Below are 25,433 nucleotides of genomic sequence, written 5' to 3' on the forward strand. Positions count from 1 at the left end.
TCAGCAACAACTGCGCCTGCGCCAAACAACAGGGCGCGCTAACGCGCCAATCTGCGCCTGCCAATGAGAGTGCCCAATGGTCCTTGATTCCCGCCCACTGACAGGACATCCAATCGCCTGTCCCGGCGCGCGGTTCGCGGCGGGTCCAAAGTGGACTGAGGTTTGAGCTGAAGCGCGGCCCGGGGAATGATGGAGGCGGCAGAGACTAAGGCGGAGGCCGCTGCCCGAGAGTAAGTGTGTCTCGCCAGGTGGCAGCCGGGGGCGGGCTGGGGCGGACCTTGCGCGGTTCCAAGTAAAATCAGTAATTCCCCTCCACCCCTTACAGCGGTTGCGGGTCGACTAAGCCGTGAAGTGATCCTGATCCCAGCCCCCCAGTCTTAGGTTCCTCAGGTGACGGTTGCGTTTCTCCAGGTGTCAGGGCTATGAGGGACTGTCCGTCCCCCACCACGTACGCACACCCCCCAGAGGTGTGTTCTGAAAGGGGACCGTTCCATCTCTGTTAACCCTCCATATCTCTTCGCAGATCGACTGTCCTAACAGGAGACTTTCTATCCCTAGGAGACATGCTGGGAGGGCCATTCAATTTCTGTCACCCCTGTCCAACACACACTCTCCCAGTGGATTATTTTGTCCCCATCCCCGCCTCCTAATGGACTGCTACGGCCGCTAACAAGGGAGAACTCTGGAGGGCCTAGACCCAGGGGTCCAGCCCCCTGTCCTTAGCTCCTCCTCAAGTACTCTGATACCCTGCCCCCAAGCTTGTGTCCTCTGCGTGGTGGGGCTCCCCCCTTCCCTGTATATTTCCATGACTGATTTCAGAAACTCAAACGGTTTCTATTCAGTGAGACATTCCCTATTTAAAATCACAGCCCCTTCCCCACACTCCTATTCCCCTTGCTTTGCTTATTTTTCTTCACGGCACTTACTACGTCCATGTGTCTTCCATACAAACACCATTCCTGGTCCCAGATGGCCCTTCAAGCCAGTGCTAGGCAGGACAAGACTCAGCGTTAATACACATAATCACATATGTGCATGTGCACACAAATTGACTAGACCTAGGACCCCAGGAGTCTGCAGTTTCTCCTGTTTTCTTGCCCCTTCAGGGCCCTGGCCAAGGTGGCAGACATCCTGGAGCCTATAGGTCTTCAGGAGGAGGCAGAACTGCCCGTGCAGATGCTGGCTGAGTTTGTGATGGTGCGTACAAGATGGGAGCTAGCCTTTCACAAGCCAGGGACTGCTCCTGGGTCCTCCTATTGAGACACTGGGCAGCGATAATGGTGAGCAGACTGGAAGGTAACCTTGTTGGCCTATAGTACAAGGAGGTAAGAATATTACCTGCGTCCACCCTCCTTCTGAACAGGACTCCCGGAAGAAAGACAAGCTCCTCTGCAGCCAGCTTCAAGTAGTAGACTTCCTGCAGAATTTCTTGGTTCAGGAAGGCACTGCCCGGGACCTGAACCCCTTGGCTTCTGAAGACACTAGCCGTGAGTGGGCAGGGGGTTGGAATAGGGAAGCAGTGAAGAAGGAAGAGGGACATCAGTCAAGTCAGCTGTTTGGCTGATGGGAAGACTGAAGCCCCAGTGTTGCAGGCAGGTGGGCCAACCTCACTTATTCCCTCACTCTTGGCTCTTCTCAGGGCAGAAGGCAATTGAAGTCAAAGAGCAGTGGAAAAAGCTGAAGGCCACCTACCAAGAGCACGTGGAGGCCATCACAAGTTCCCTGACCCAGGCACTGCCCAAGGTGGAGGAGGCCCAAAAGAAGCAGGCCAAGCTCCAGGAGGCCCTTGAACAACTCCAGGCCAAGGTGAACCAAGGATGAGGGGAGGAGAGGGCAGGCAGAGAGGAGGAAAAGGGTGAACATGCTGGGTTGGACCCACTGGCTGTCTTTTAAACTCCAACCACATGGATGAGTAATATTCCATTGTATATATGTACCACATCTTTTTATATATATATATAAATTTATTTATTTTACTTTTATTTATTTTTGGCTGTGTTGGGTCTTCGTGTCTTCGCGCCAGCTTTCTCTAGTTGTGGCGAGTGGGGGCTACTGTTCGTTGCGGTGCGCGGACTTCTCATTGCGGTGGCTTCTCTTGTTGCAGAGCCCGGGCTGTAGGCACGTGGGCTTCAGTAGTTGCAGCACACTGGCTCAGTAGTTGTGGCTCACGGGCTCTAGAGCGTAGGCAGAGTAGTTGTGGCGCACGGGCTTAGTTGCTCCCCGGCATGTGGGATCTTCCCAGACCAGGGCTTGAACCCATGTCCCCTGCATTGGCAGGCGGATTCTTAACCACCGCACCACCAGGGAAGCCCCTGTACCACATCTTCTTTATCCATTCATCCGTCAATATTACTCAGCCATTAAAAAGAATGAAATAATGCCATTTGCAGCAACATGGATAGACCTGGAGATTATCATACTAAGTGAAGTAAGTCAGACAGAGAAAGACAAATATCATATGATATCACTTATAAGTGGAATCTTAAAAAAAAAATGATACAAATGAACTTATTTACAAAACAGAAACAGACTCACAGACTTAGAGAATGAACTTATGGTTACCAGGGGGAAGGGTGAGGGCCAGGGATAGATTGGGAGTTTGGGATTGACATGTACAAACTGCTATATTTAAAATAGATAACCAACAAAGACTTACTATAAAAAAAAAAAAAAAAAAGAAATCCAAACATAAAAACGCACTCCTCCTCTCCTTGTTCCCCTCCTTTGCTTACCTGCAGAAGCAAATGGCCATGGAAAAACTCAGAATAGTCCAGAAGCAGTGGCAGCTACAACAGGTAGGTCTATTCACCTAGGAAAATACCTCTTCTCGCCACCATGCTATTGCATGGGCCAAGTCCTAGAAAACCTTTATTCTATTTCCTCTAGTGAGGCATTATAGCATGGGTACCAACATGGACTTGAATCCTAGCATCACCACTTACCACTGCATGATCTTAGGCAGTCACCTAACTTTCTCTGCTTCTGTTTATTCATCTGTGAAAGAAGAAAATAATAGCATCTACTCTATAGAGTTATTATGATGATTAAGTAATTGGTACATCAAGTGCTTAAAATAGTGCCTGGCACATAGCAAACTAAATAAGTGTTATCATCATCTTTGTGCTCCTTTTCTCCAGAATGCCTCACCTTGTAACTACACATTCTGACCCTTCCTTTTTTCTAAGCCCCTGGTCCTGCCTAAAGTGAGTAGAGTCCCTCTTTCCATCTATGCGTCTGAACCCCCAGCTAGGTCTAGGCTGTAGGGGTTGGGGAAATGGCTCTAAGACGTCAGCATCTGAGGAACCGTGTCTACATTCTCACTCCTGGTAGGAGAAGCGTCTGCAGCATCTGGCAGTGGTTTCTTCAGAGGTGAGGGAGCGTCAGACAGGAACTCAGCAGGAGCTTGAACAGCTATATCAGGAACTTGGAACCCTGAAGCAGCAGGCAGGGCAGGAGCAGTACAAGCTGCAGAGGTGAGGCCGGAAACATGGGCTACAGACCCAGGGTGGTTCAGCTGAGGTTCCCTGTCTTCACACCCACCTCCTCCTTCCAGGCACCAGACCTTCCTCCACCTGCTATACACCCTTCAGGGTAAGCTGCTATTCCATGAGGCTGAGGCAGAGATGCCACAAGAGTTGGATCTTCCTAAGGATAAGCCCCAGGAGCAGAACATTCGGGACACCATGGGGAGAGATGAATGTGTGTCCTCCAAGGTGAATGAAAGATGGAACAGTTGGGCAGGGAGGCAGAGAGAAAAGCTGGGAGATAAATCTTACTCACTGCTCATACCTTGTCTCCCCAAGGCCAACAACCCACAGCCTGCTGGAGATACAGGCTTACCATGGCTTCCTGGGAGACAGCAACATGGGGAAGGATCCTAGATCAGGTCAGACTCCAACTCAGGCTATGGTGTCCCTGAACTGTAGGTATGGCAGGAGCGAGGGTCTCTGGTCTATCTGTCTCTGTTTCTGTGCTCCGCTATTCATGGAGGGGATAGGACATGGGGAGGAGCAAGGAGTTTATCTTACGGATGAAGTTTTGTACATTATCCCCATATCCAGCCTACCCTGGGCTAATCCCTCTCTTCCTCTTCCCCAGCTTTCTGGCCTCACCCACATTGCAGGATGGACTTAAATTCCTTGAGTGCAGCCTGATTTTTGACTACATACCAGGTCGGGGCAGCCTCTGGATTCTGTTTATTAAAAGCCCTGGAGTTCTCTCAGTTGCCTCTTTGTCCGCTTATCTTCATATGTTGGTGGGAAGAACCACACTCATAGGCCAGCAACAAGATAGGTGCTGGGACTGTTGTGAATAGAGAGGGTACAGATGGGGAAGGGGCCCTGGCCTGGGGCATCAGGGGTTGCTTGCCCAAAGGGATATACTACAAACATGCTGAGCTTAATTCAGGGAGAAGGTGAATGCTTTATGCAGGTGATTAGATATGGGAGGATAATTTTAATTACTGATCCAAATGTTTACTGAATCTCTGATTTGTGCCAGGTCCCTTGCTATGAACTGGAGCTACAGCAGTGGGCTTATCTGACCAGTCCCTGCTTACATGGAGCATAATGAGAATGAACAATTGAAAAGATAAATAGGATGATTTCAGGGTGTGTTAAAACAGGATAGCAAACTAAAACAGAGTAATACAATGAAGATCAATAGTGAGAGTATAGAGACCCCCATCTGTGTATATTGGCCTGTGTCTATGAGTCAGTATTTCTATTTGTGTTTGTGTGTGTGTGTTTCTGTGTCTTTGTTGCTTTCAGTCTCCATTCTTCTGTGTGTCTGTCGCTGGGTGTGTGGACAGGGGCGGGCACTACTGTGTTTGAGAAAGAGATTGCATTCCTGATTGGGAGTGTGGAAACTGCTACTTCAGAGAGAAAGAGAGAAAAATGACAGTTCTTAGAGTGTAGAAAACTCATTTTCCATATGAGAAAAGGACCCTCATGTGAGAGAAAGACCTAAACATCCCCATGAGAAAGACACTGGGGCCTTTTGTTTTTGGTGAGAGAAAGTTTTAAGAGTCAGTGTTCCCTGTCTGTCTCAGACTGGGTCACCTTCTCTCAGGTGGAGATTGAGATCCTTGTGCATTTCGATGGTTTGCCGTGCTTTACTAAGGTGTCCCTAGTTTTCTCTCAAATTGTCTTTTCAAATGTGTTGGCCCCATTTTTTACGTATGAAATAGGATAATTATCAGAGGTCTTTGGGCTCAGAGAGGATTGAGGATACTCCACCAGGGAGCACACAAATGCCCACAGAGTGGCTTCCTCAATCTACTCATCCCCCTCCCTCCCACATGGTTCCTGCTGTAGCCTTCTGGTAACCCAAATATCCAGTCCCATTTTTCCCTCCCTCCTACTGGATAGGCTCCCTTACCCCTACAGTCTCATTTCCTTTCTAGTCTCATGTTCTCCAAAATGTCTGCAGCACAAACTAGAGAGCAAAAGTACATATATATATATATATATATATATATATATATATCTCCATCCCAAGAAAAGAGTGTCTACTAAGGGACACTGGGGTGTGGGTTGGGATGTTGTGGAGTTTCCCTATCTTTGCATACATTATGGCTGTCAGAAAGTCAGCAGGGAAGAGAAGACACTCACATGAAGCCCACCAAGATGGGGGTGAGGGATAATACCCTGAGATACTCCAAGCCAGGGACAGGGGAAGGAGATTGGGCAGATGTACAGTAATCAAACACAGAGGTCTGCAAACTTCTGGGAACCAGATTTCTCTCAAGGAGTGTGAAATGCATCAGTCCACACTGAGGCCAAAGAGGAGGGGAGGCTTGATTATCTGTTACGTTGAAAGCCCTTGATTTGCCCATGTGGCTGGAGCCTCAAGTTGGCCGGAAGTGTCTTGACTGACCAGCTCAGGAATTGGGACTTGCTATCAGAAAGAAGATGGACTTTAGCTTCCAGCTCTTCTCAGCCCTCTGTTAGGCCCTTAAAGACTATCCTTGTTCATTGATACTTGCACAAGGTAGATGTGTGCAAGGAGGAATACTACCCCTGGGAAATCGTGATCTCTTACACAAAGACATGGAAATCTATGAGTCCACAGAAGCTGCTGAAAAGGCCCTGCTGCCTGCCAGAATTTTTTCTCTTCCTCTTTTCTATTGAAGGGAAGGACACAGAAACCAGTGAAGAGTGGGGGCAGAGGGGAGACTAGGCAGTGAATCAGCACAGTCAAGACACTGTTGCTCTGTCTTGACCAGAAGTCTTCTTGATAACTTAAAGTGAAAATTAAGCTTACTCTGTTAAACCAATAGCAAAACTGTCTTTTTCTATTCTCTTTAAGAATAATGTTTTCCTTTTTTTGTTGTGGCCTCTCCCGTTGCAGAGCACTGGCTCCGGACGCGCAGGCTCAGCAGGCATGGCTCACGGGCCCAGCCGCTCCGCAGCATGTGGGATCTTCCCGGACCGGGGCACGAACCCACGTCCCCTGCATCGGCAGGCGGACTCTCAACCACTGCGCCACCAGGGAAGCCCAATATTTTTCCTTTTTAAAGATAATTTTGTTTAACATTATTATGGTTAAACATTATTTTGTTTATTTTTTTCTAGTTTGTTTCATATTTTCTAGGTATTGTCAATTTTTTCTAGGAATTTTTCGTTTCTAATCTTTTTAAATTGGTATGAAGTTGTCGTAATCTTTTTAATCTAAATCTGCAGCCTGTTTTAGGATGGCCTAATGTTATATTCCTGATACTTTTTTTGTGCTTTACTGATTTTTTCCTTTATACATCCCTTCAGATTTTCATTCATATTTTTTATTTTCTGAATATCATCTTTTGAGAGGGGTATGTTCAAGTCTCCAAGTGAGAGTAGATTTGTTTTTTTCTCTTACAAACATCTGGATAGTTTCAGCAAAGCTAATCCCCCTCATTCTATCTTTATAATCTTGAAATTTGTGAAACTAAGCTCATTTCAAATATTCTACCCTGTCATGAAAACTATCTTCCCATTTTAGAATCTTTCTGTCCTTAATAAACCTCATCCTGTCTTATAGAATTATGTAACTTCTTATATTACAATTTTTACGTCTCCTCTTTGGGCCAAATATGTGAAGTTTTAAAATATAAACTGTGGTATTAAATCAACTAGTTTCCTTATTCCCAGCACAGTATTTAAATGACCCTTTTGATGCTTTGAACATTGGGCTCTGAAAAATTTAATGAGTTTTGACACACTTTGCTCTTGAAACCCTGAATAACCAAGGCATTAAGTCTGAAAACTATAGTCTCAGGAATCAACATCTTGAGACCTTTTTAAACTGTCATGGCAGGGGCGGGGGGTAAATTCTTTTTATGTTGTTAAATTGAATTTGTGTAACTGTTGACATAGTTATAAAAAAACTTGTTAATCTTTATGGAGCTCTGCAATTTTAGATGCCATATTCAAACACATTTCTAAAATTTTAAGTTGTCAAATGAACTTTAGCAAGCACACTTACGCAAGGTATGCATAATTCATTTCATCATACATTTTATAGTGATTATACCCATATGATAATTATTTAAATGAGTTGATTACTGTGTACCTAAAATCATGTTTTGAGATAGAAAAAAGAAGGGGAAAATCTAGAAATATGCTTTCAGATGGTGACAGAACTTTTGGAAATAGAAGATTATCACAAACATTATAAAAGAAATAAACCATAAAATTATATAATCTAGTGCACAAATTTTTTATGTACTATAAATAATGTTAGGAAAAACAAACACAAGTTGGAGTAATCAAAATAGGGTTTATTTTATGAAAGTTTTTTTAAAATATCCTATAGAGTCTCTGTGTTATGAAATTATATTGCAAAAACTTTGGGTCTAATCTTAATAACCAATCATAAACAGCAATTTTATTAATAAAAATACTAGGTGTATTAAATTTTTGTCCTGTTTATGTAACTTAGTAGACAAGAAGTTATGCTTTATATGTGTCTTTGAGGGAAAATACTTCTCTTTAGGGACAGGGACCTGTCCACAGTCTCCATATATGTAAGCCTTGGATTTACCTGGCCAGATATTCTGGAAATAAAAAAGAATTTGCAAGAATTTATTTACCGAAATTCAGCATTATCTCTGGTTGTTTCATTTGGTTACTCCAAGTGAAGATATTATATGAAGATAATAGAGTTTTGGGCAAGATATACTAATTTCTTGGTTGAAAACTCTACTCTTGATGATGATTGAAATGCCTAACTTTGTTCCAGTATGTCATTTGCAACATGAGAAAGAAGGGGAAAAGGAAAGAAATGGTAAATTTAGTTGAGGAATTTAGTCATAAAATAGATAGCATTTGTGTGTGTGTGTGTGTGTGTGTGTGTGTGTGTGTGTGTGTGCGCATACACATATAAAATTGGCAGGGATAATGTAGATTAGCTGGAGGAAGTGAGAGTGACTGCATGACAGATATTTGACCTCTTTTTTCAGATAACCATTTGTTCTCTGTGATTCCTCTCTATAGGAATATATATATCTTTGCACCCACAAATGAACATATATCAATACCTTCACACTTTAAAAGTACTTAGTAAATGTTCATTGGATCATCTTCAGGGAAGATTTCCCAAAGAGCTGCCTCTTAAGCTCAATTTCAAATAAATGAAATTATCCAGAGGCAGATTTCATCATTTATTGAATGTCAGCTATTACTGAATGTCAGTTCTGAGAATTTAAAAAAACAAAACAAAACAATCTGAGTTTAAATTTAGAGATAGGAAGGAAAAATCTAATTTTAACAAAAAATTATGTTTGTCATTAAGGACTAAGAATTGAAATGTTTTGGTGGCACCAAGGATAATCATGCATACTAAGCAGAAGGAACATTGTAAGTAAAGTATAGGAAATGAGCAACTGGCAATTTCAGGAATGCAAATTCCTGACAATCAGTGCTTGGAGCATAGGATATAAGGGAGGAAATGGGAGTAGTGAGTTAATGAGAACCTTTTACCTTTACCCTGCTGGCTATAGGAAGTCAAAGCCTACACCTGGAAGCCAAGGAAACCTATCAAAATTTTATTTCCTACTTGGGTAAAAAATTTTCAAGTACATTTTAATCTATTGCAATAGAACTCTCAGAAAGTTATACCATTGGTGAGTACATTTATGAATTTAGAGCAGAATGCACATTTAGAAAGCAGTACAAATGCTTTCATCCTCCTCCTGAGCTAAACATATCTCCCTGTCTAACCATTGCTTATTATTGGGACTTGCTATAATGACAGCAGCAAAAGAGCTGAAATCCACTTAGGCAATTAGATATCATATTAAAGCAACATTGGAGTAGCAGGAGAATGGAACCTCTATTTTAGACTGTCGATACTTAAAAATAAGTATAATACAATGATCATAGTTATTAGTAGCTGCATATTATACCCACTAAAATAATCACTAAAGCAGTTCAGTGATACTAGTATTCATGGATGATGACAGTTACCAATCCAAACAAGTACACACCAACTAGAAACTAATGAACCACCTATCCCAGAGCTCAGTGCTTTTTGGTGACAGAAGTCACCAAAGCCTTTAGTCACTGAAGGCTCATGACTGTTTGAGAACATCAGAAAACATATTCAGCAATGGAAAATCACTCATCGTGCCTGAGAAATATTCTACTTATCAAGGTTTTAGGGATTAACAATTGAAAATAGGAGGGGGGAAAAAAGCTCAGCCTTAATATAAAATGTTTATATTAAAGAATAGTGACCTACTTCCCATCAATTAGAAAATGAGTATGGTTTTTAAACAGTATCCTATGACTACCATAATTTTAGTGTTAACAATTATGTTGAACAATATTCAGAGATTACTGGAATGTAAAGATAAGAGAAGCTGTCCATTAGGTGCCTATGTCACCCTTGGCACTCACAACACACAGTTCTTATTCTTTTGGAAAAGAATAAGACAAGTCTTATTTGGTTAAAAAAAAAGTCTGGTATCATAAGAGATTTTCTGTTTTACTCTTCCACCCCTATCTCTACTCCTATATCTCAGGAATTTTCTGGAACTAATTCAATAGCTAAATTTAACTGTTGGTGTGTGGTGGTGCTGGTGGTGGTGGTGGTGATCTCAAGAAGTAGAAGTAGTTATTGAAAAAAAAATTTTATTACAATGAAAAGGAAGGGCTAGTAGATATTCAGTTAATTCTAATAGTCTAATAATATTGTATATCTCTTGTATAGAAGAAAAACTAAAACTGGGATTTCATGTGCCTGAAATTTGTTTTATATCTAAATAAGATAATTTTGGGGGGGCAGTGGTGGGATATTGCACAACAGTGTTATTGGTATGTCACAGTACATGTAATTTAGCAATCACATTGTCTAACTCAAACAGGCGGCACAGTCTGGCAGATGGTAGTAAGGATTTGTTTATAAGGCTCACAGTTTCTTGCAAATGTCTTGCCTTGTTCTTCTAAAATTTTGTGTGTTTGTGTGCAGATACCTAATCATATTCATCTAAGGTGTGCTATTTTATATTTTGACACTAAGTTGTTGATTACGTATAGATTTGTTACCCTGATAATTTTTTCTATTAGTATTCATTCAATGCCTAATCAGCAAACTTTTCTGAGTACCTATATGCCAGGTACTATTCTATTTCTTTTATTAAAATATATTTCACATATAACATTGTATAAATTTAAGATGTACAACATGTTAATTTGATAGGTTTATGCATTGTAATGTGCTTGTCATTGTAGCAATAATTTGTACTTCTGTCATGTTATATAATTAATCATTTATTTTTAGTGGTTACAATAATTAAGTTCTAGTTTCCTAGTAAATTTGATGATTATAATACAATATTGTTGTCTATATTCACTATTTTGTGCATTAGCTCTCTAGGGCTTGTTTACTACTTGTTACAATTTGTACCCTTTAAACAAGGTACAAACTATTTCTCTACCCCATATCCCCTGGAAACCACCATTCTACTCTCTGTTTTTACCAGCTCAGCTTTTTAGAGTCCATGTATGAGTGATATTGTACAGTATTTGGCTTCCTCTGTCTGAATTATATCACTTCACATAATGCCCTCAAGGTCCATCTATGTTGTTGCAAATGGCAGAGTGTCCTTCTTCCTCACAGCTGAATAATACTCCAGTTTGTGTGTGTATGTATCACATCTTCTTTATCCATTCATCCACTGATGGGCACTAAAATTGTTTCCATATTTTGTCAATTGTGAATAATGCTACAATAAATATGGGGTGCATATATCTCTTTAATATCCTGTTTTCATTTCCTGTGGGTATATACCCAGAAGTGAAATTGCTGGATCATATGGTAGATCTGTTTTTAATTTTTTGAGGAACCTCCATATTGTTTTACACATTGGCTGAAACAATTTACATTCCCACCAACAGTGTACAAGGATTCCCTTTTCTCTACATCCTCACCAACACTTGTTATCTTTTGTCTTTTTAATTATAGCCATTCTAACAGTTGTGAGGTTATATCTCATTGTGATTTTAATTTGTATTTCCCTGATGATTGGTGATGTTGAGCATCTTTTCATGTACCTGTTGGCCGTCTTTGGAGAAATGTCTATTTAATTCCTCTGCCCATTTTTTAAACACTTTTTTTTTATTGAGTTGTATGAGTTTTTTTTTTAAATATATTTTGGATATTAACCCATTATCAGATATATTGTTTGCCAAAATTTTCTCCCATCCTGTAGGTTGCCTTTTCATTTTGTTAATTGTTTCTTTTCCAGTATAGAAGCTTTTACATTTGATGTAGTCCCATTTGTTGATTTTTGCTTTGTTGTTTGTGGTTTTGGTGCCATAACCAAAAAATCATTGCCAAATCCAGTATCAAGGTGGTTCTTCCATACATTTTCTTCTAGGTTTTGAATTACTTTTTGTGAGTACTGTAAGGTAGGGGTCCAGTTTCATTGTTCTGTATGTGTTTATCCAGTATTCCCAGCACCATTTGTTGAAGAGATTCTCTTTTCCCCATTAGATGTTTTGGGCTCTTTTGTCAAATATTAGTTGACCTTATATGTTAGTGCTTAATTCTGGACTTTCTATTCTGTTCCATTGGTCTGTGTGCCTATTTTTATACCAGCACCTGCTGTTTTTAGTTGCTGTAGCTTTATAGTATAGTTTGAAATCAGGAAGTATGATACTCCAGCTTTTTTCTTCTTCCTCAGGATTACTTTGGCTATTTAGGGTCCTTTATGGTTCAGTACAAATTTTAGAATTGTTTTTTCTATTTCAGTGAAGTATGCCATTGGAATATTTTTCTTTTTGATTTTGGTTTTTATAACAATCTGCATAGCTAATTAAATGTGAGAAAATATTTCTCTTTTAATTTGATCACATGATCTCACTTTGGAATTTTGATGAGGAAATTGTGTTGAATTTATAGATGGCTTTGGAAACATGGACATTTTAACAATATTAATTCCCCTGATTCATAAACACATAATGTCTTTCCATTTGTTTTTGTCTTCTTCAGTTTCTTTCAGCAAAGTCACATATTTTTCATTGTGCAATTTTTTCACTTTGATTAAATTTAGTCCTAGGTATTTATTGTTTTTGATGCTCTTGTGAATGAGATAGTTTCTTTATCTCTTTTTCAGATGTTTCATCATTAGTATGTAGAAATGCAACCGATTATTGTATGTTGATTTTATAGCTTGCAACTTTACTGAAAGTTTCTATAGTTTTTTGGTTGACTCTTTGGGATTTTGTGTATAGAAAGTTGTATCATCTGTAAACAGCAAAAATTTACTTCTTCCTTTTTGATTTAGATGCATTTTATTTTCTTTCCTTGCCTAATTGCTCTAGCTAAGACTTTCCCTAATATATTGAATAAGAGTGGTGAGAGTGGGCATCCTTGTCTTGTTCCTCATCTTTGTGGAAAAGTTTTCAGTTTTTCTCCATTGAGTATAGTGTTAGCTCTGGGTTTGTTGTATATGACCTTTATTATGTTGAGGTATGTTCCTTCTGTACCCAATCTGTTGAGAGTTTTTATCATGAAATAATGTTGCGTTTTGTCAAAAGCCTTTTCTGCATCCATTGTAATGATCATATAGTTTTTATCTTTCATTTTATTAATGTGATATATTATATTTATTGATTTGCATGTGTTGAACCATCCCCACATCCCAGGGATAAATCCCACTTGGTCATGATGTATAATCTTTGCAATGTTTTCTTAAATTCAGTTTGCTAATATTTTGTGGAGATTTTTGCATCTGTATCATCAGGGATATTGGTCTATAGTTTTCTTATAGTGTCCTTACCTGGCCTTGGTATTAGGCTAAAGCTGGCCTCATAGAAGGAGTTTGGATGTGTTTCTTCCTCTTCAACTTTTTGGAAAAATTTGAGAAGGATTGGTGTTAGTTCTTCTTTAAATGTTTAGTAGCATTTTCCAATAAATCCATCTGGTCCTGGACTTTTAATCTTAGGAGGTTTTTTGATTACTGATATAGTCTGTTTACTAGTTATTGGTCTGTTTAGATTTTCGATTTTTTTCCTTATTCAGTCTTTGTAGGTAGGTTGTGTGTTTCTAGAAGTGTATCCACTTCTTCCCAGTAATTTAATTTGTTGGCATGTAATTGTTTATAGTAATCTCTTAGGATCATATATATTTCTGTAATATCGGTTGAAATGTCTCCTTTTTCATTTCTAATTTTATTTATTTGAGTCTTCACTTTTTCTTAGTGAGTCTAGCTTATGGCTTGTAGATTTTGTTTATCTTTTTGAAAAAACATTTTAGTTTCATTCATCCTTCCATTGTTTTTCTGGCCTATATTTCATTTATTTCTACTCTGATCATTATTTCCTTCTAACTTTGGGCTTAATTTTTTCTTCTTTTTCTGTTTCCTTCAGTTGTACCGTTGTTTCAATTTCTTAATATATGCATTTATTGCTATAAACTTTCCTCTCAGAACTACTTTTGCAGCATCCCATAAGGTTTTATATGATACAGTTCCATTTTCACTTGTTTTGAGATTTTTTTTTTTTTTTTTTTTTTGTGGTACGCGGGCCTCTCACTGTTGTGGCCTCTCCTGTTGCGGAGCGCAGGCTCCAGACGCACAGGCTTAGCGGCCATGGCTCACGGGCCTAGCTGCTCTGTGCCATGTGGGATCCTCCCGGCCCGGGGCACAAACCCGTGTCCCCTGCATCGGCAGGCAGACTCTCAACCACTGCGCCACCAGGGAAGCCCGAGATAATTTTTTATTTCTCTTTTGATTTCTTCTTTGATCCAATAGCTGTTTAGTTTCTACCTATTTGTAGATTTTTCCAGCTTTCCTCTTGTTGATTTCTAGTTTCATACTGTTGTGGTCAGAAAAGGTAGTTATTATGATTTCAGTCTTCTTAAAATTGCTGAAATGTGTTTTATGTCCAGTCATATTGTCTATCCTGGAGAATGTTCTGTGTGCACTTGAGAAGAATGTGCTGCATGGAATGTTCTATATATGTGTGCTACATCCATTTGTTCTAAAGTATGGTGCAGTTCCAACATTTTGTTGATTTTCTGTTTGTGTGATCTATCCATTGCTGATTGGGGTATTGAATTCCCCTACTATTTTTGTATTGTCTGTTTTTCCCTTCAAATTTGTTAATATTTGCTTAATATATATAGGTGATCCAATGTTGGGTGTGTATATATTTGCAACTGTTATGTCTTCTTAATTTATTGACCTCTTTATTACCATATAATGACCTTCTTTGTCTCTTACACTTTTGGGCTTGAAGTCTATTTTGTCTGGTATAAGTATGGCTACCCCTGCTTTCTTTTGATTTGCATGGAATATTTTCTTCCATTCCTTCACTTTGAACTTATGTGTATCTTTTTTTTTCAATTGAAGTTTAGTTGATTTACAATGTTATGTTAGTTTCATGTGTATAGCAAAGTGATTCAGTTATATATTATTTTTTAGATTTTTTTCCATTATAGATTATTACAAGTTATTGACTATAGTTCCCTGTGCTATACAGTAGGTCCTTGTTGTTTAGCTATTTTAAATATAGTAGTCTGTATCTGTTAATCTCAAACTCCTAATTTATCTCTTCCCCCGTTTCCCTTTTGGTAACCAAAAGTTTGTTCTCTATGTCTATGAGCCTCTTTCTGTTTTGTAAATTAGTTCATTTGTATCATTTTTTGGATTCTACATATAAGTGATATATGATATTTGTCTTTCTCTGCCTGACTTACTTCACTTTGTGTGATAATCTCTGGGTCCATCCATGATGCTGCAAATGGCATTATTTCATTCTTTTTTATGGCTGAGTAATATTCCTGTGTGTGTGTGTACCATATCTTCCTTATCCATTCATCTGTCAATGGACATTTAGGTTGCTTCCATGTCTTGGCTATTGTAAATAGTATTGCTATGAACATCAGGGTCCTATGTGTGTCTTTAGATCTGAATAAGTCCTCTGTAGGCAGCATATAGTTGGGTCTTATTTTTTTTTAATCCATTTTATCATTTACCTTCATGTTGTTTTGTAACTCCATTGTTTTTTTTCCCCTCTGTTTCTGTCCACCTTTGTAAATTGGTGGTTTTCTGTGGTAGTATGCTCAGTATCACCTTTTTTAATGTTTTATGAATATATTTTATAGTTACCATGAGGCTTACATAAAATATCTCATAAATAAAATAGTCCATTTTGTACTAAAAACAACATATCTTCACTCTCCTATAAAGGCTCCACCCTTCTACTGCTCCTCTTTTAGGTTTTGGGTTTGTTGGACATATAATTAACATATATTACATTATATTAGTTTCAGGTGTACAACATAAAGATTGCAAATTGATCACCATAATAAGTCTAGTTAACATCTGTCACCATACATAGTTACAAAAAATTTTTCTTCTCTCTTGCAATGAGGACTTCTAAGATGTATTATCTTAGCAACTTTAAAATATGTAATACAGTATTAAGTTTATTTTACGTTTCTGTGTTTTTGATGTCCCAATTTACCTCTTTTTTCTTTTTAAAGATTTATTTGACGTGACCATTTTTAAAGTCTTTATTGAATTTGTTACAATATTACTTCTGTTTTATGTTTTGGTTTTTTGGCCACGAGGCATTCCCCAACCAGGGATCAAACCTGCACCCTCTGCATTGGAAGGCAAAGTCTTAACCATTGGACTGCCAGGGGAGTACCTGGCTTGCAGAATCTTAGTTCCCCAACCAGGGATTAACCCAGGCCACCACAGTGAAAGCACTGAGTCCTAACCACTGGATCGCCAGGGAATTCCCCCAATTTACATCTTTTTATGCTGTGAATTAGTTAACAATTAGCTAGTTTCAATATTCTTTTCCTTTAACCTTATAATATAGTTAACTGGTTAAAACACCATTCTAATATAGACTTACAGTTTTCTAATTCTGACTGTTTTCTTTCTCCCCACTGGTACCAGTGTGTTATGTACTTTTGTATGTTTTTGTGTCACTGATTGACATCTTTTCATTCCAGGTTAAAGAACTATAAGTATTTCTTGCAAATTAGGTCTAATGGTGCTAAATTCCTTCAGCTTCTGTTTGTCTTGGAAAGCATTTATTTCTCCTTCATCTCTGAAGGATAACTTTGCCAGATAAAGCATTCTTGGCTGGTAATTTTTATATTTCAGCAACTGACTATGTCATTTTACTCTCCTCTGGCCTATAAAGTTTCTACTGAGAAATCTGCTGACACCCTAACGGGGGTTTCTTAGTAGGTTACTTTGGTTATTCTTTTTTTCCCCCCCGCCTGCCTTCAAGATTCTTTCTGTGTCATTGATTTTTGACAGTTTCATTATAATGTGTCTTGGAGAAGAAGGTCTTTTTGCACTGAGATAATAAGGTGACTCTGTTACCTTCCTGGACTTGTATGTCCAATTCTTTCCCCAGGTTGGGAAATTCTCAACTTTTTTAAATAAATATTCTGCTCCCTTCTCCCTCTTTTCTCCTTCTAGAACACCAGTTATTCCTATATTTGCTTTTCTGATTGAAAATGAGAGCTCTCATGGAGTTTCTTACTATTTATTTAAATTTATTTTTTATTGAAGTATAGTTGAATTACAATGTTGTATTAATTACTGCTGTACAGATGACTCACTTATACATATATATACATTATTTTTCATATTCTTTTCCACTGTGGTTTATCACAGGATATTGAATATAGTTCCCTGTGCTATACGGTAGGACCTTTTTGTTTATCCATTCTATATATACCAGTTTGCATCTGCTAGTCCCAAACTCCCCCTCCTACCGTTTCCCACCACCCTCCCCCTTGGCAACCACCAGTCTATTCTCTATATTCCTGATTTTGTTTCTATTTCATATATAGGTTCATTTGTGTCATATTTTAGATTCCACACGTAAGTGATATCATATGGAATTTGTCTTTGTCTTTCTGACTTACTGATAATCTCTAGTTGCATCCATGTTGCAAATGGCATTATTTTGTTCTTTTTTATGACTGAGTAGTATTCAAGTTTCTTCACTATTTTAAAATCTCAGTTCTCTCTCCTCTTCTAATTGAATTATTTCTATATTCCTATCCTCCAAGTCACTTATTTTTTCTTTTTCCTGTCTCTCATGTTATCAGTGCTTTCTATTGCATTCTTCATCTCATTCACTGAATTTTTCAGTTCCAGAACTTCTGTTTTGTTTTTTAATTTCAATCTCTTTGGTAAAGAACTCTTTATGTTCATTATTTTTAATCCTAAGTTCATGGAATTGCTTTTTAGGTTTTCTTGTAGCTCATTGAATTTCTTCATGACAACTGTTTAGAATTCTTTATTAGTTAGATTGCAATATTCTGTGCCTTTGAATTTCGTTGCTGGAGAATTATCATTTTCTTTTGGTGATACCATCTTTCCTTGATTTTTCATAGTGTTTGAAGGTATGCATTTCTCCTTTCGCATTTGAAGTAGCAGACATCTTACTAAACTAAGGCTTTCTGTTTACTTTGAGTCTTATGGCTCAACAGGCTGGCTATTAGAAACCTTTTTTATTCCAGAGGATGGCGCTCTAGCTCAAGTTTGTGGTTTCTTCTATAGGCACTGGCTCTTAAATATGCACTAGGCAGTGGGCACAAGGAGTCCGCAGTGGAGTTGGGGAGGTGGGGACTTAGCAAAATCTTAGGGTTTTGGGGGTGTCCACAGGGTCAGTGGGGGATCCTCAAGTGGGGCACACCCAGAGGCAGTGGGCAGTTTTCCTTTGAAGTACCAAAGCAGATAGCAGGAAACATGACACTTTGATATTCTTGTCAGCTTCCTTTCCTTTTCTCTACCTCTCCCCAGTCACAGAGGTCCTTCCTCAGAAATCCAGGTGCTGCTGGAGATAAATGGGTCCCTCCAGCCACAGCCTGCACAACTGATGTTGACATCACTCTCTGAGGAATGAATGAAATGATTTTGGCCTTGTGTTATAGTCTTGTGGGGTTTTTTTGTTTTTTTGTGGGTTTTTTTTGCGGTACGTGGGCCTCTCACTGTTGTGGCCTCTCCCGTTGCAGAGCACAGGCTCCAGATGTGCAGGCCCAGCAGCCATGGCTCACGGGCCCAGCCGCTCCTCAGCATGTGGAATCTTCCCAGACCAGGGCACGAACCCATGTCCCCTGCATCGATAGGCGGACTCTCAACCACTGTGCCACCAGGGAAGCCCGTGTTATAGTCTTTATATCTCTAGAAACTTAGTTCCCAGCAACTAGGGTGTAATTTATAATAACTATCTTTGTTAAAAGGCTTTTCAATAAAATAGTATTTTCTGTTAGACATGTTATAATATTTAATTTCAGTTTAGAAACTTAGGTTATAGAGCTGTTTGATATTGTGTTTTGTTTTTCCTAGCTAGTTATCTTGAGCTTTAAATATCTTTTTGAATATATGTCCATTTACATATATTCTAAAAGGTGAAGTCAGGCATCATTTTCTCTTTATAAATTTAATTTATTTTGTGTTATTTTTTTTAAGGAGTCATTTATTTTAATCATGAAGACACCTGGAAACTACAGGAAATTCATGTCATTTTGTTGTAATACTGATTGCTATCAACAGTTTGCTATTTTTTACCTGAGTATCCTGTTTATTTGTAAAGAAGCTAAATGACAGCCTGGCTCATTTTTAAATTTTGTATTAGGAGCAGAGTTTTCACTTAGGACTGTCTTAGAATTCAAAAGATGCTTGCTTCCTGGATGTTTGTCTTAGTTTGATAATATTAAAGTTTTGTGATAAACAGTATACTTGTTTTGTTCAGTCTGTTTTGAAGTATATCTAATATTTTCTATATTGGTAAGTATGTAAAATTATGCATAATGTAAAAAATAGAAAAATTGAAAATCTAAACTCTAGGTATCACTGTCTTCGTAGAAGTATGTGTGTTTGGCAGAAATCTGGATAAAGAATCTCCAACCTTGTAAAAATCCTCCAAAGATTTCCATAAAGTTTCATACTTTAGTCCTCAGTCCCTGGATCTGCAATTTCTCTAACCCCTTTTTGTATTTTGTATTTTGAGACATTTTGTATTAATATATGATGTCCCTCTTGCATGATGTACTATCTCATTGGTGTTACTCTTCTTGTGCTATTGAATAAGAAACACCAAACTCCTAGTGTTGCGCATACTTTGTCAAACAGTGGTTGCTTGCTTCTTTGTAGATGGTTTTTGCTGAACAGCCCATATGAAACTGAATTTTCTGATTCTCCTTATGTATTTAACCTATGCTATCCTAAGTATATCTAACATGAGAATAGCCCTGTGAAGGCAACCAGAGTCTCTCTGAACGATCTTTCAAAAATCCACTTGAGGGGCTTCCCTGGTGGCACAGTGGTTGAGAGTCCGCCTGCCGACGCAGGGGACACGGGTTCATGCCCCAGTCCGGGAAGATCCCACATGCCGTGGAGCGGCTGGGCCCGTGAGCCATGGCCGCTGAGCCTGCGCGTCCAGAGCCTGTGCTCCGCAACGGGAGAGGCCACAACAGTGAGGGGCCCGCGTACCGCAAAAAAAAAAAAAAAAACGGAAGTGATTTATCTTACTGTGTTATTATGTTAAATGACGTTGGTGGAGTGGTACATAAAAAATATTGAATAGTGATATAGAACGATGATTGGGGCAGGAAATGAGGAAAATAATAAAAACTGTGTCTTAATAAGGTCTGGCAATGCTAAGTTTTCTACTAGGTTATTGGTGGTAACATGGGGTTACTCAGAACCATAAAGAAGTACTAGAGAAATAATAGAACAGGGCATGCATCAGGTGGAATGTACCCCAAAACACAGTTCTTATATTTTACTCAGCTTCAGAAATTATGGATTTTTTGTAAGTTTTTTGAATTTAGGAATTAGTTCTTTTATTTAGTCTATAGCTTATAAATGCTATGATGTGACCTTACTCCTATCTGGGAGAAATGTGACTTTTTTCTTTACAATTTAATGAAGTAAGGAAAAGGTGAAAATGTTCTATTATCTTGTTTGTGCTGATGCTCAGCTAGAATTTAACAAGGTGGTCTGTTTGTAGGCAGCATTTTCAAGCATTCCAAGTAGATTTATGTTTCCCTGAGTTATAAAGAGCAAATATAATATAATTACATGTGTGTTGGGAAATAATGCTCCATATATATTTAAAAAACTGATTCTCTGATGAAACTCATTGGAATCTTGCTTACTGTTCATGACAGCAACACCCAGATTGCCACTCTCATTGCATGAATCATCATCACACTGGACAAGGTAACCTGTTCACCATAATACACTGGCTCAGAGGAAAGGATGTTGTTTCTCATGTGGAGGCCACCACTGCACGCCAGTGGCATGGCCCATGTCAACTCCTAACAGGTTAGCTACATCTGTGATTTCTCACCACTTTGGAATTGTTTCAGTTATTGATGTGTTAGCTCAAGGTATATTGACATGTTTCTTAAAAATAAACTTATGGTATATCTTTGGCTTTCCAGACTGGCTGCAGTTTGACAGCCTCTGCTTCTTATGGCAGAAACTACTCAACAATGAGCTGATAGTTTAACTCTACTACTCTCAGCTTTTCCTGGTCCATACACCATAATAAGGCAGTTTGATTATTAAATGCAGCTGTCCCTAGAATGAGATAACCTTCACTTCTCTGCTTCCTGGGTGATAATCATGAGGAAAGGCTGGGGGGTTACAGAGACATATTTGAAGATTTGCTGTGATCATTTCTGGCCATAGTATGTCATTCTTTATACTAACAGCAACTAGGACAGTGTGGTTGGCATACCCTATGGCTGGCAGCCTGGTTGAAAGACTGCCTGGGGGATTTGGAACTGTATCGTTAGACCATTCAAGATAGCTGTTCTCTTGCTCTCTGTATAACCCCTGCTCAATCAGTCCCTGCTTTACTATTCAATCCTGTAAATTATAGGTCTTAATCAGTAACTGCCTACGTGCTTGTCCCCTGCCCTGACACTCGTTTCCCTGATAACTGATGAGCCAACCTGATGTCAATTCCCCCTATAAATGGTAGCCTCCTCCCTGGAGTAGCGAAGATTGCTGCCTTGTTCTGCCAGCTATTTGACATACACGATGGGGTGTCAATCCAGGACCTTTTGCTTCTGATTTGTAAGATTCCCTATCCAATAAATCGTGGATGTCTCTGGGCTCTTTCTTGGGTCTTGAGACTGGGCAATTAAATGGCTTGCAGGCCTATAGGGTGTAGCCCGACAGAACTAAATCTGGTTAACTTTTATGAAAATATCTTTTTCCACTTGCATCCAACCCTTCTGGACAAAGGTCTGTTTGCAAGTAGGGGAAGGTTGGGGGGAAAAGTGAAATTATAGCTACTGAAATGAGACATACTGATTTTATGACATTGGAAGAAGAGCAAAAACCCCTAAACCTGGGAAAAGAACAGCTTAGACCACAAGAGGTGCAGGAGAGTTGTATTAATGATCTTTTTTCTTCAGAACTACGTGTGTAGATTTTCTCCAGAAGGAAAATGCTCTGGTGCTGCTCTAGCAAACTTTACAAGTATCTTGAATTTAACTGACTGCTGAGTCTGACAATAGTAGCAAGCTGTTTTGTTAACTTGTAAGTAACATAGCATGTCAGACCCTTCACAGGTTAAGACTCAACAATGTATAATTGACATCCCATTACATGTATAATTAGCCGACAGTTACTGGAGAAATGTTAAGCCTAAGATAATCAATAGCAAAAGTTTTATTTTCAAATACAGAATACATTTTTGAAATTGTATTTTCTTTGAAACTGGCTTTATACTGTTGAGCATTTTGAAGTTTTCGATGACTATATAAATACTTAAAGTGAATATCCTTGTCTACAGCATCTTCCCTAAAAGTAACAAAACAAAGGTGATAATTGCTATTATATAACTTTAAAAAGATTTACATTTCCAAAGTTTTAAAGGAGTAAGTGAATGCTAACTCTGTGATTTTTTTTTTTTTTTTTTTTTTGCTGTATGCGGGCCTCTCATTGCTGTGGCCTTTCCCGCCGCGGAGCACAGGCTCCGGACGCGCAGGCCCAGCGGCCATGGCTCATGGGCCCAGCCGCTCCGCGGCATGTGGGATCCTCCCAGACCAGGGCACGAACCCGTGTCCCCTGTATCGGCAGGAGGACTGTCAACCACTGCGCCACCAGGGAAGCCCTTCTGCCCATTTTTTGATTGAGTTGTTTGAGTTTTTTTGGATATTGAGCTGTATGAGCTGTTTGTATATTTTGGAAATCAAGCCCTTGTCAGTCGCATCATTTGTGAATATTTTCTCCAAGTCCCTCAGTTTTCTTTTCATTCGGTTTATAGTTTCCTTTGCTGTGCAAAAGCTTAAGTTTTTTATGTCCCATTTGTAAAACCCATGTTTTAATACTTACTTATTAGCCAAGGAAATAGAAGTCTATACTGAAATCCAAGGATTTTAATGTTGGTTTTTTGTTTTTTTAAAAAAATTTTATCTCTACTGTCAGTATAGGAATTTGTTTATGTGATTTTTTTCCACTCTACTATGACTCATTAATAGTCCACATGATTCTTTTTAGCTCTAAGAGATGACCTAATCACCTTTTGTATAAAGGAAAAATGAGAGGTCAAAAGTCCATTGGAAACTCAGTTTTCTTCCTGAAGCTGAATGCATTTGCATATTTCACTTTTTAGTTGAGACAACTACTTGGCTGTGTCTTCCGGCAGATAACATAGATAAGAAAAACAGCAACAATAATATCAACAAAAAAATCAATAAATAAAGATGTTTCACTTTTCCTTTGGTTTGTTATTCCATGTTACCAAAAACTGCACTGACTTTCTCAAAAGAGTATTCATAATCTTCAGGAAGATGCAATAGTAAAACTATTCAATGAACAACTTTAAAAATGATAAAGTTCATTTATTTAGATGTAATTTTTTAAATTTTCAAAGTATTATTAGTAACTCTAATGTCTGAATTCATTTTGTTATGTTAAGATATATTTCCTCACATTTACGTACTAGTAATTGTTCTAGCAATAATGTACATAAACAAAAGGTCAATAAACAATTAAAAAGCATTATCCAAATATTATTTTAATATATATGATCCAAATTAAAATCGATATCATATTTTATTTTAATACAATTAACATACAATAATTGCTTTTTACAAAGCTTGCAGTCTATATAAAAATACTCTCAGGTAGGAAACACATAAAAAAGATTCTTTAATTTGTCATATTTTTACGAATGAATCTGTGTAATTCCACCAAGTACTTGTGAAATACATGATTTCTTATATACCCGTTGCAAGATTAATTACAGTTGAGCGCTGGGAAATAGAAAAAAGTTAACTCATTAGATTAATTACCTCTTCCTATCTCTTAGTAATACAATGGGGTAAGGGAAGCTGCTGATCCAAAACTTAACAAGTTTCTCTCAATGTTTTCATATTTCAATAGAATCATTTAGAAAAGTTTATCCTGGCAACAAAGCATTGACAGATAAAATGCACAACTTCCACTTCTGGGCAAGATGGAATATTAGGGACTGAATTTACTGGGCTGCCTGAAAAAAACTGAAAATAAATGCACAAGGTACATGAACAGATGTTTCTCAGGATGTCTATCAGGTAACAAAAGACAGTGTTTGCTGAGACATGAGAAAGAAATGAGGTGAGTTTTATCATTACCCAGTTGAATCAGAAACAAATGAACTAAGCCCTCTGTTTACCCAGCTGACTGCCTTGAGAGACTTTGCAGGCCAAGGCACAAGGTGCAGGAATCCAGGCAAATCCAAGTGGAATCCTTAAGTTAAGAAATAAGAGCCAAGAGCCTGGGGATAACAAGGCAACTGGAGTTTGCACAGCAAAGTTATCTGAGAGGAGAAAGCTGTATAAAGATAGAATTTCAGAGATCTTCAGAGACCCTATCACATGTTTAGCTAAGCACTGATGAACATGTTCATTAAATTAAACTATCCAAGGTTGTAGAAATAATCACCAAAAAGGAGTAGAGGCAAAAATTCCTGCATCCAGAGATGCAGGACTTGGAATAGTACCCGTTCCCAACAGATAGTCTGGAAAACCTCATGATTCACAAGGCGCTGGATCGAGTATAAGGAAGGCTTTAACCTTAGTAGTGGGGAGTGATTAGCCCTAGACAGAGAACAACTCCAGCCTTGTCTAAAAAAATCTTAGGAGCAAGACTCTAAAGGAAAACTAGTGTGACAATGTTCAAGAAAAATATTGTGACCACAAGAATTCAAAATTATTTAGCACCAATAAGGTAAAATGCTCAGACTGGCATCCTATTAAAAATCACTAGTCTTCAAGGAAAGAAGGAAAGTATACTCATAAAAGGAGAAAATTAAAACTAACAAAGATGATAAAATTATCAGACAATAACATCAAAACCCTTATTATAACTGTATTACAAGTACACACTGGACATCTATCAAGATAGCATATACTGTGTTCTAAAACAAGCTTCTATAAAATAAAAAAGATTCAAACCCATAGAAAGTATTCTACTATTATACATTGTGACCAAATTAGAAACCAATAAAAGAAAGACTTCTGGAAGAGCCCCCAAGTTTGGAAATTCAATAATGTAACTCTGAATAACTCATTATTCACTGAAAAAATAAAAGAATAAATTAGAAAATATATATGAACTTAAAATATGCCTATCAAAATGTGTGTGATGCTGCTAAGGTGATATTTTGGAGGAAATTTTAGTGCTAAATGTCAATACTAGAAAAGAAGGGCCTCAGATCAAAGATCTTAGATCTAAGAAACTAGAAAAAGATAAGCATATTAAAGCCACCATAAGTTGAAGAAAGAAAATAATGAAGATCAAATTAGAAATCAGATATAAGACAGGAAAATGGTAGACAAAACCAATGAAGCCAAAGACTGATTATTTGAAAAGATAGATAATATGTATCTCCCTCTAATGATTATAATTCAGATCATGATAAGATTTTGGTTGTTTTCTCACCCATTATCTACCCATTTTGATC

The 25,433-nt window shown here is 38.3% G+C and overlaps 1 protein-coding gene across 4 annotated transcripts; it reads left to right on the plus strand.

The window, feature by feature from the left end:
- Positions 1-123: 123 nt before the first annotated feature.
- Positions 124-19,193, plus strand: ZWINT (ZW10 interacting kinetochore protein). Of its 4 annotated transcripts, none has more exons than XM_032609300.1 (9): positions 124-230; positions 1,107-1,197; positions 1,364-1,487; positions 1,640-1,806; positions 2,739-2,795; positions 3,331-3,473; positions 3,554-3,713; positions 3,804-3,886; positions 18,266-19,193. In XM_032609300.1, the coding sequence occupies exons 1-8, from the start codon at positions 187-189 to the stop codon at positions 3,879-3,881; spliced, it is 864 nt and encodes a 287-aa protein (XP_032465191.1). In that variant the 5' UTR covers positions 124-186; the 3' UTR covers positions 3,882-3,886; positions 18,266-19,193. The 4 variants fall into 4 exon arrangements, with proteins under 4 accessions (XP_032465191.1, XP_032465190.1, XP_032465189.1 ...); XM_032609299.1 differs by lacking the exon at positions 18,266-19,193 and adding an exon at positions 6,352-11,230; XM_032609298.1 differs by lacking the exon at positions 18,266-19,193 and adding an exon at positions 4,099-5,524.
- Positions 19,194-25,433: the final 6,240 nt, after the last annotated feature.

This window comes from Phocoena sinus, chromosome 16 (genome assembly GCF_008692025.1).
Source record: "Phocoena sinus isolate mPhoSin1 chromosome 16, mPhoSin1.pri, whole genome shotgun sequence".
Classification (NCBI taxonomy): Eukaryota; Metazoa; Chordata; class Mammalia; order Artiodactyla; family Phocoenidae; genus Phocoena; species Phocoena sinus.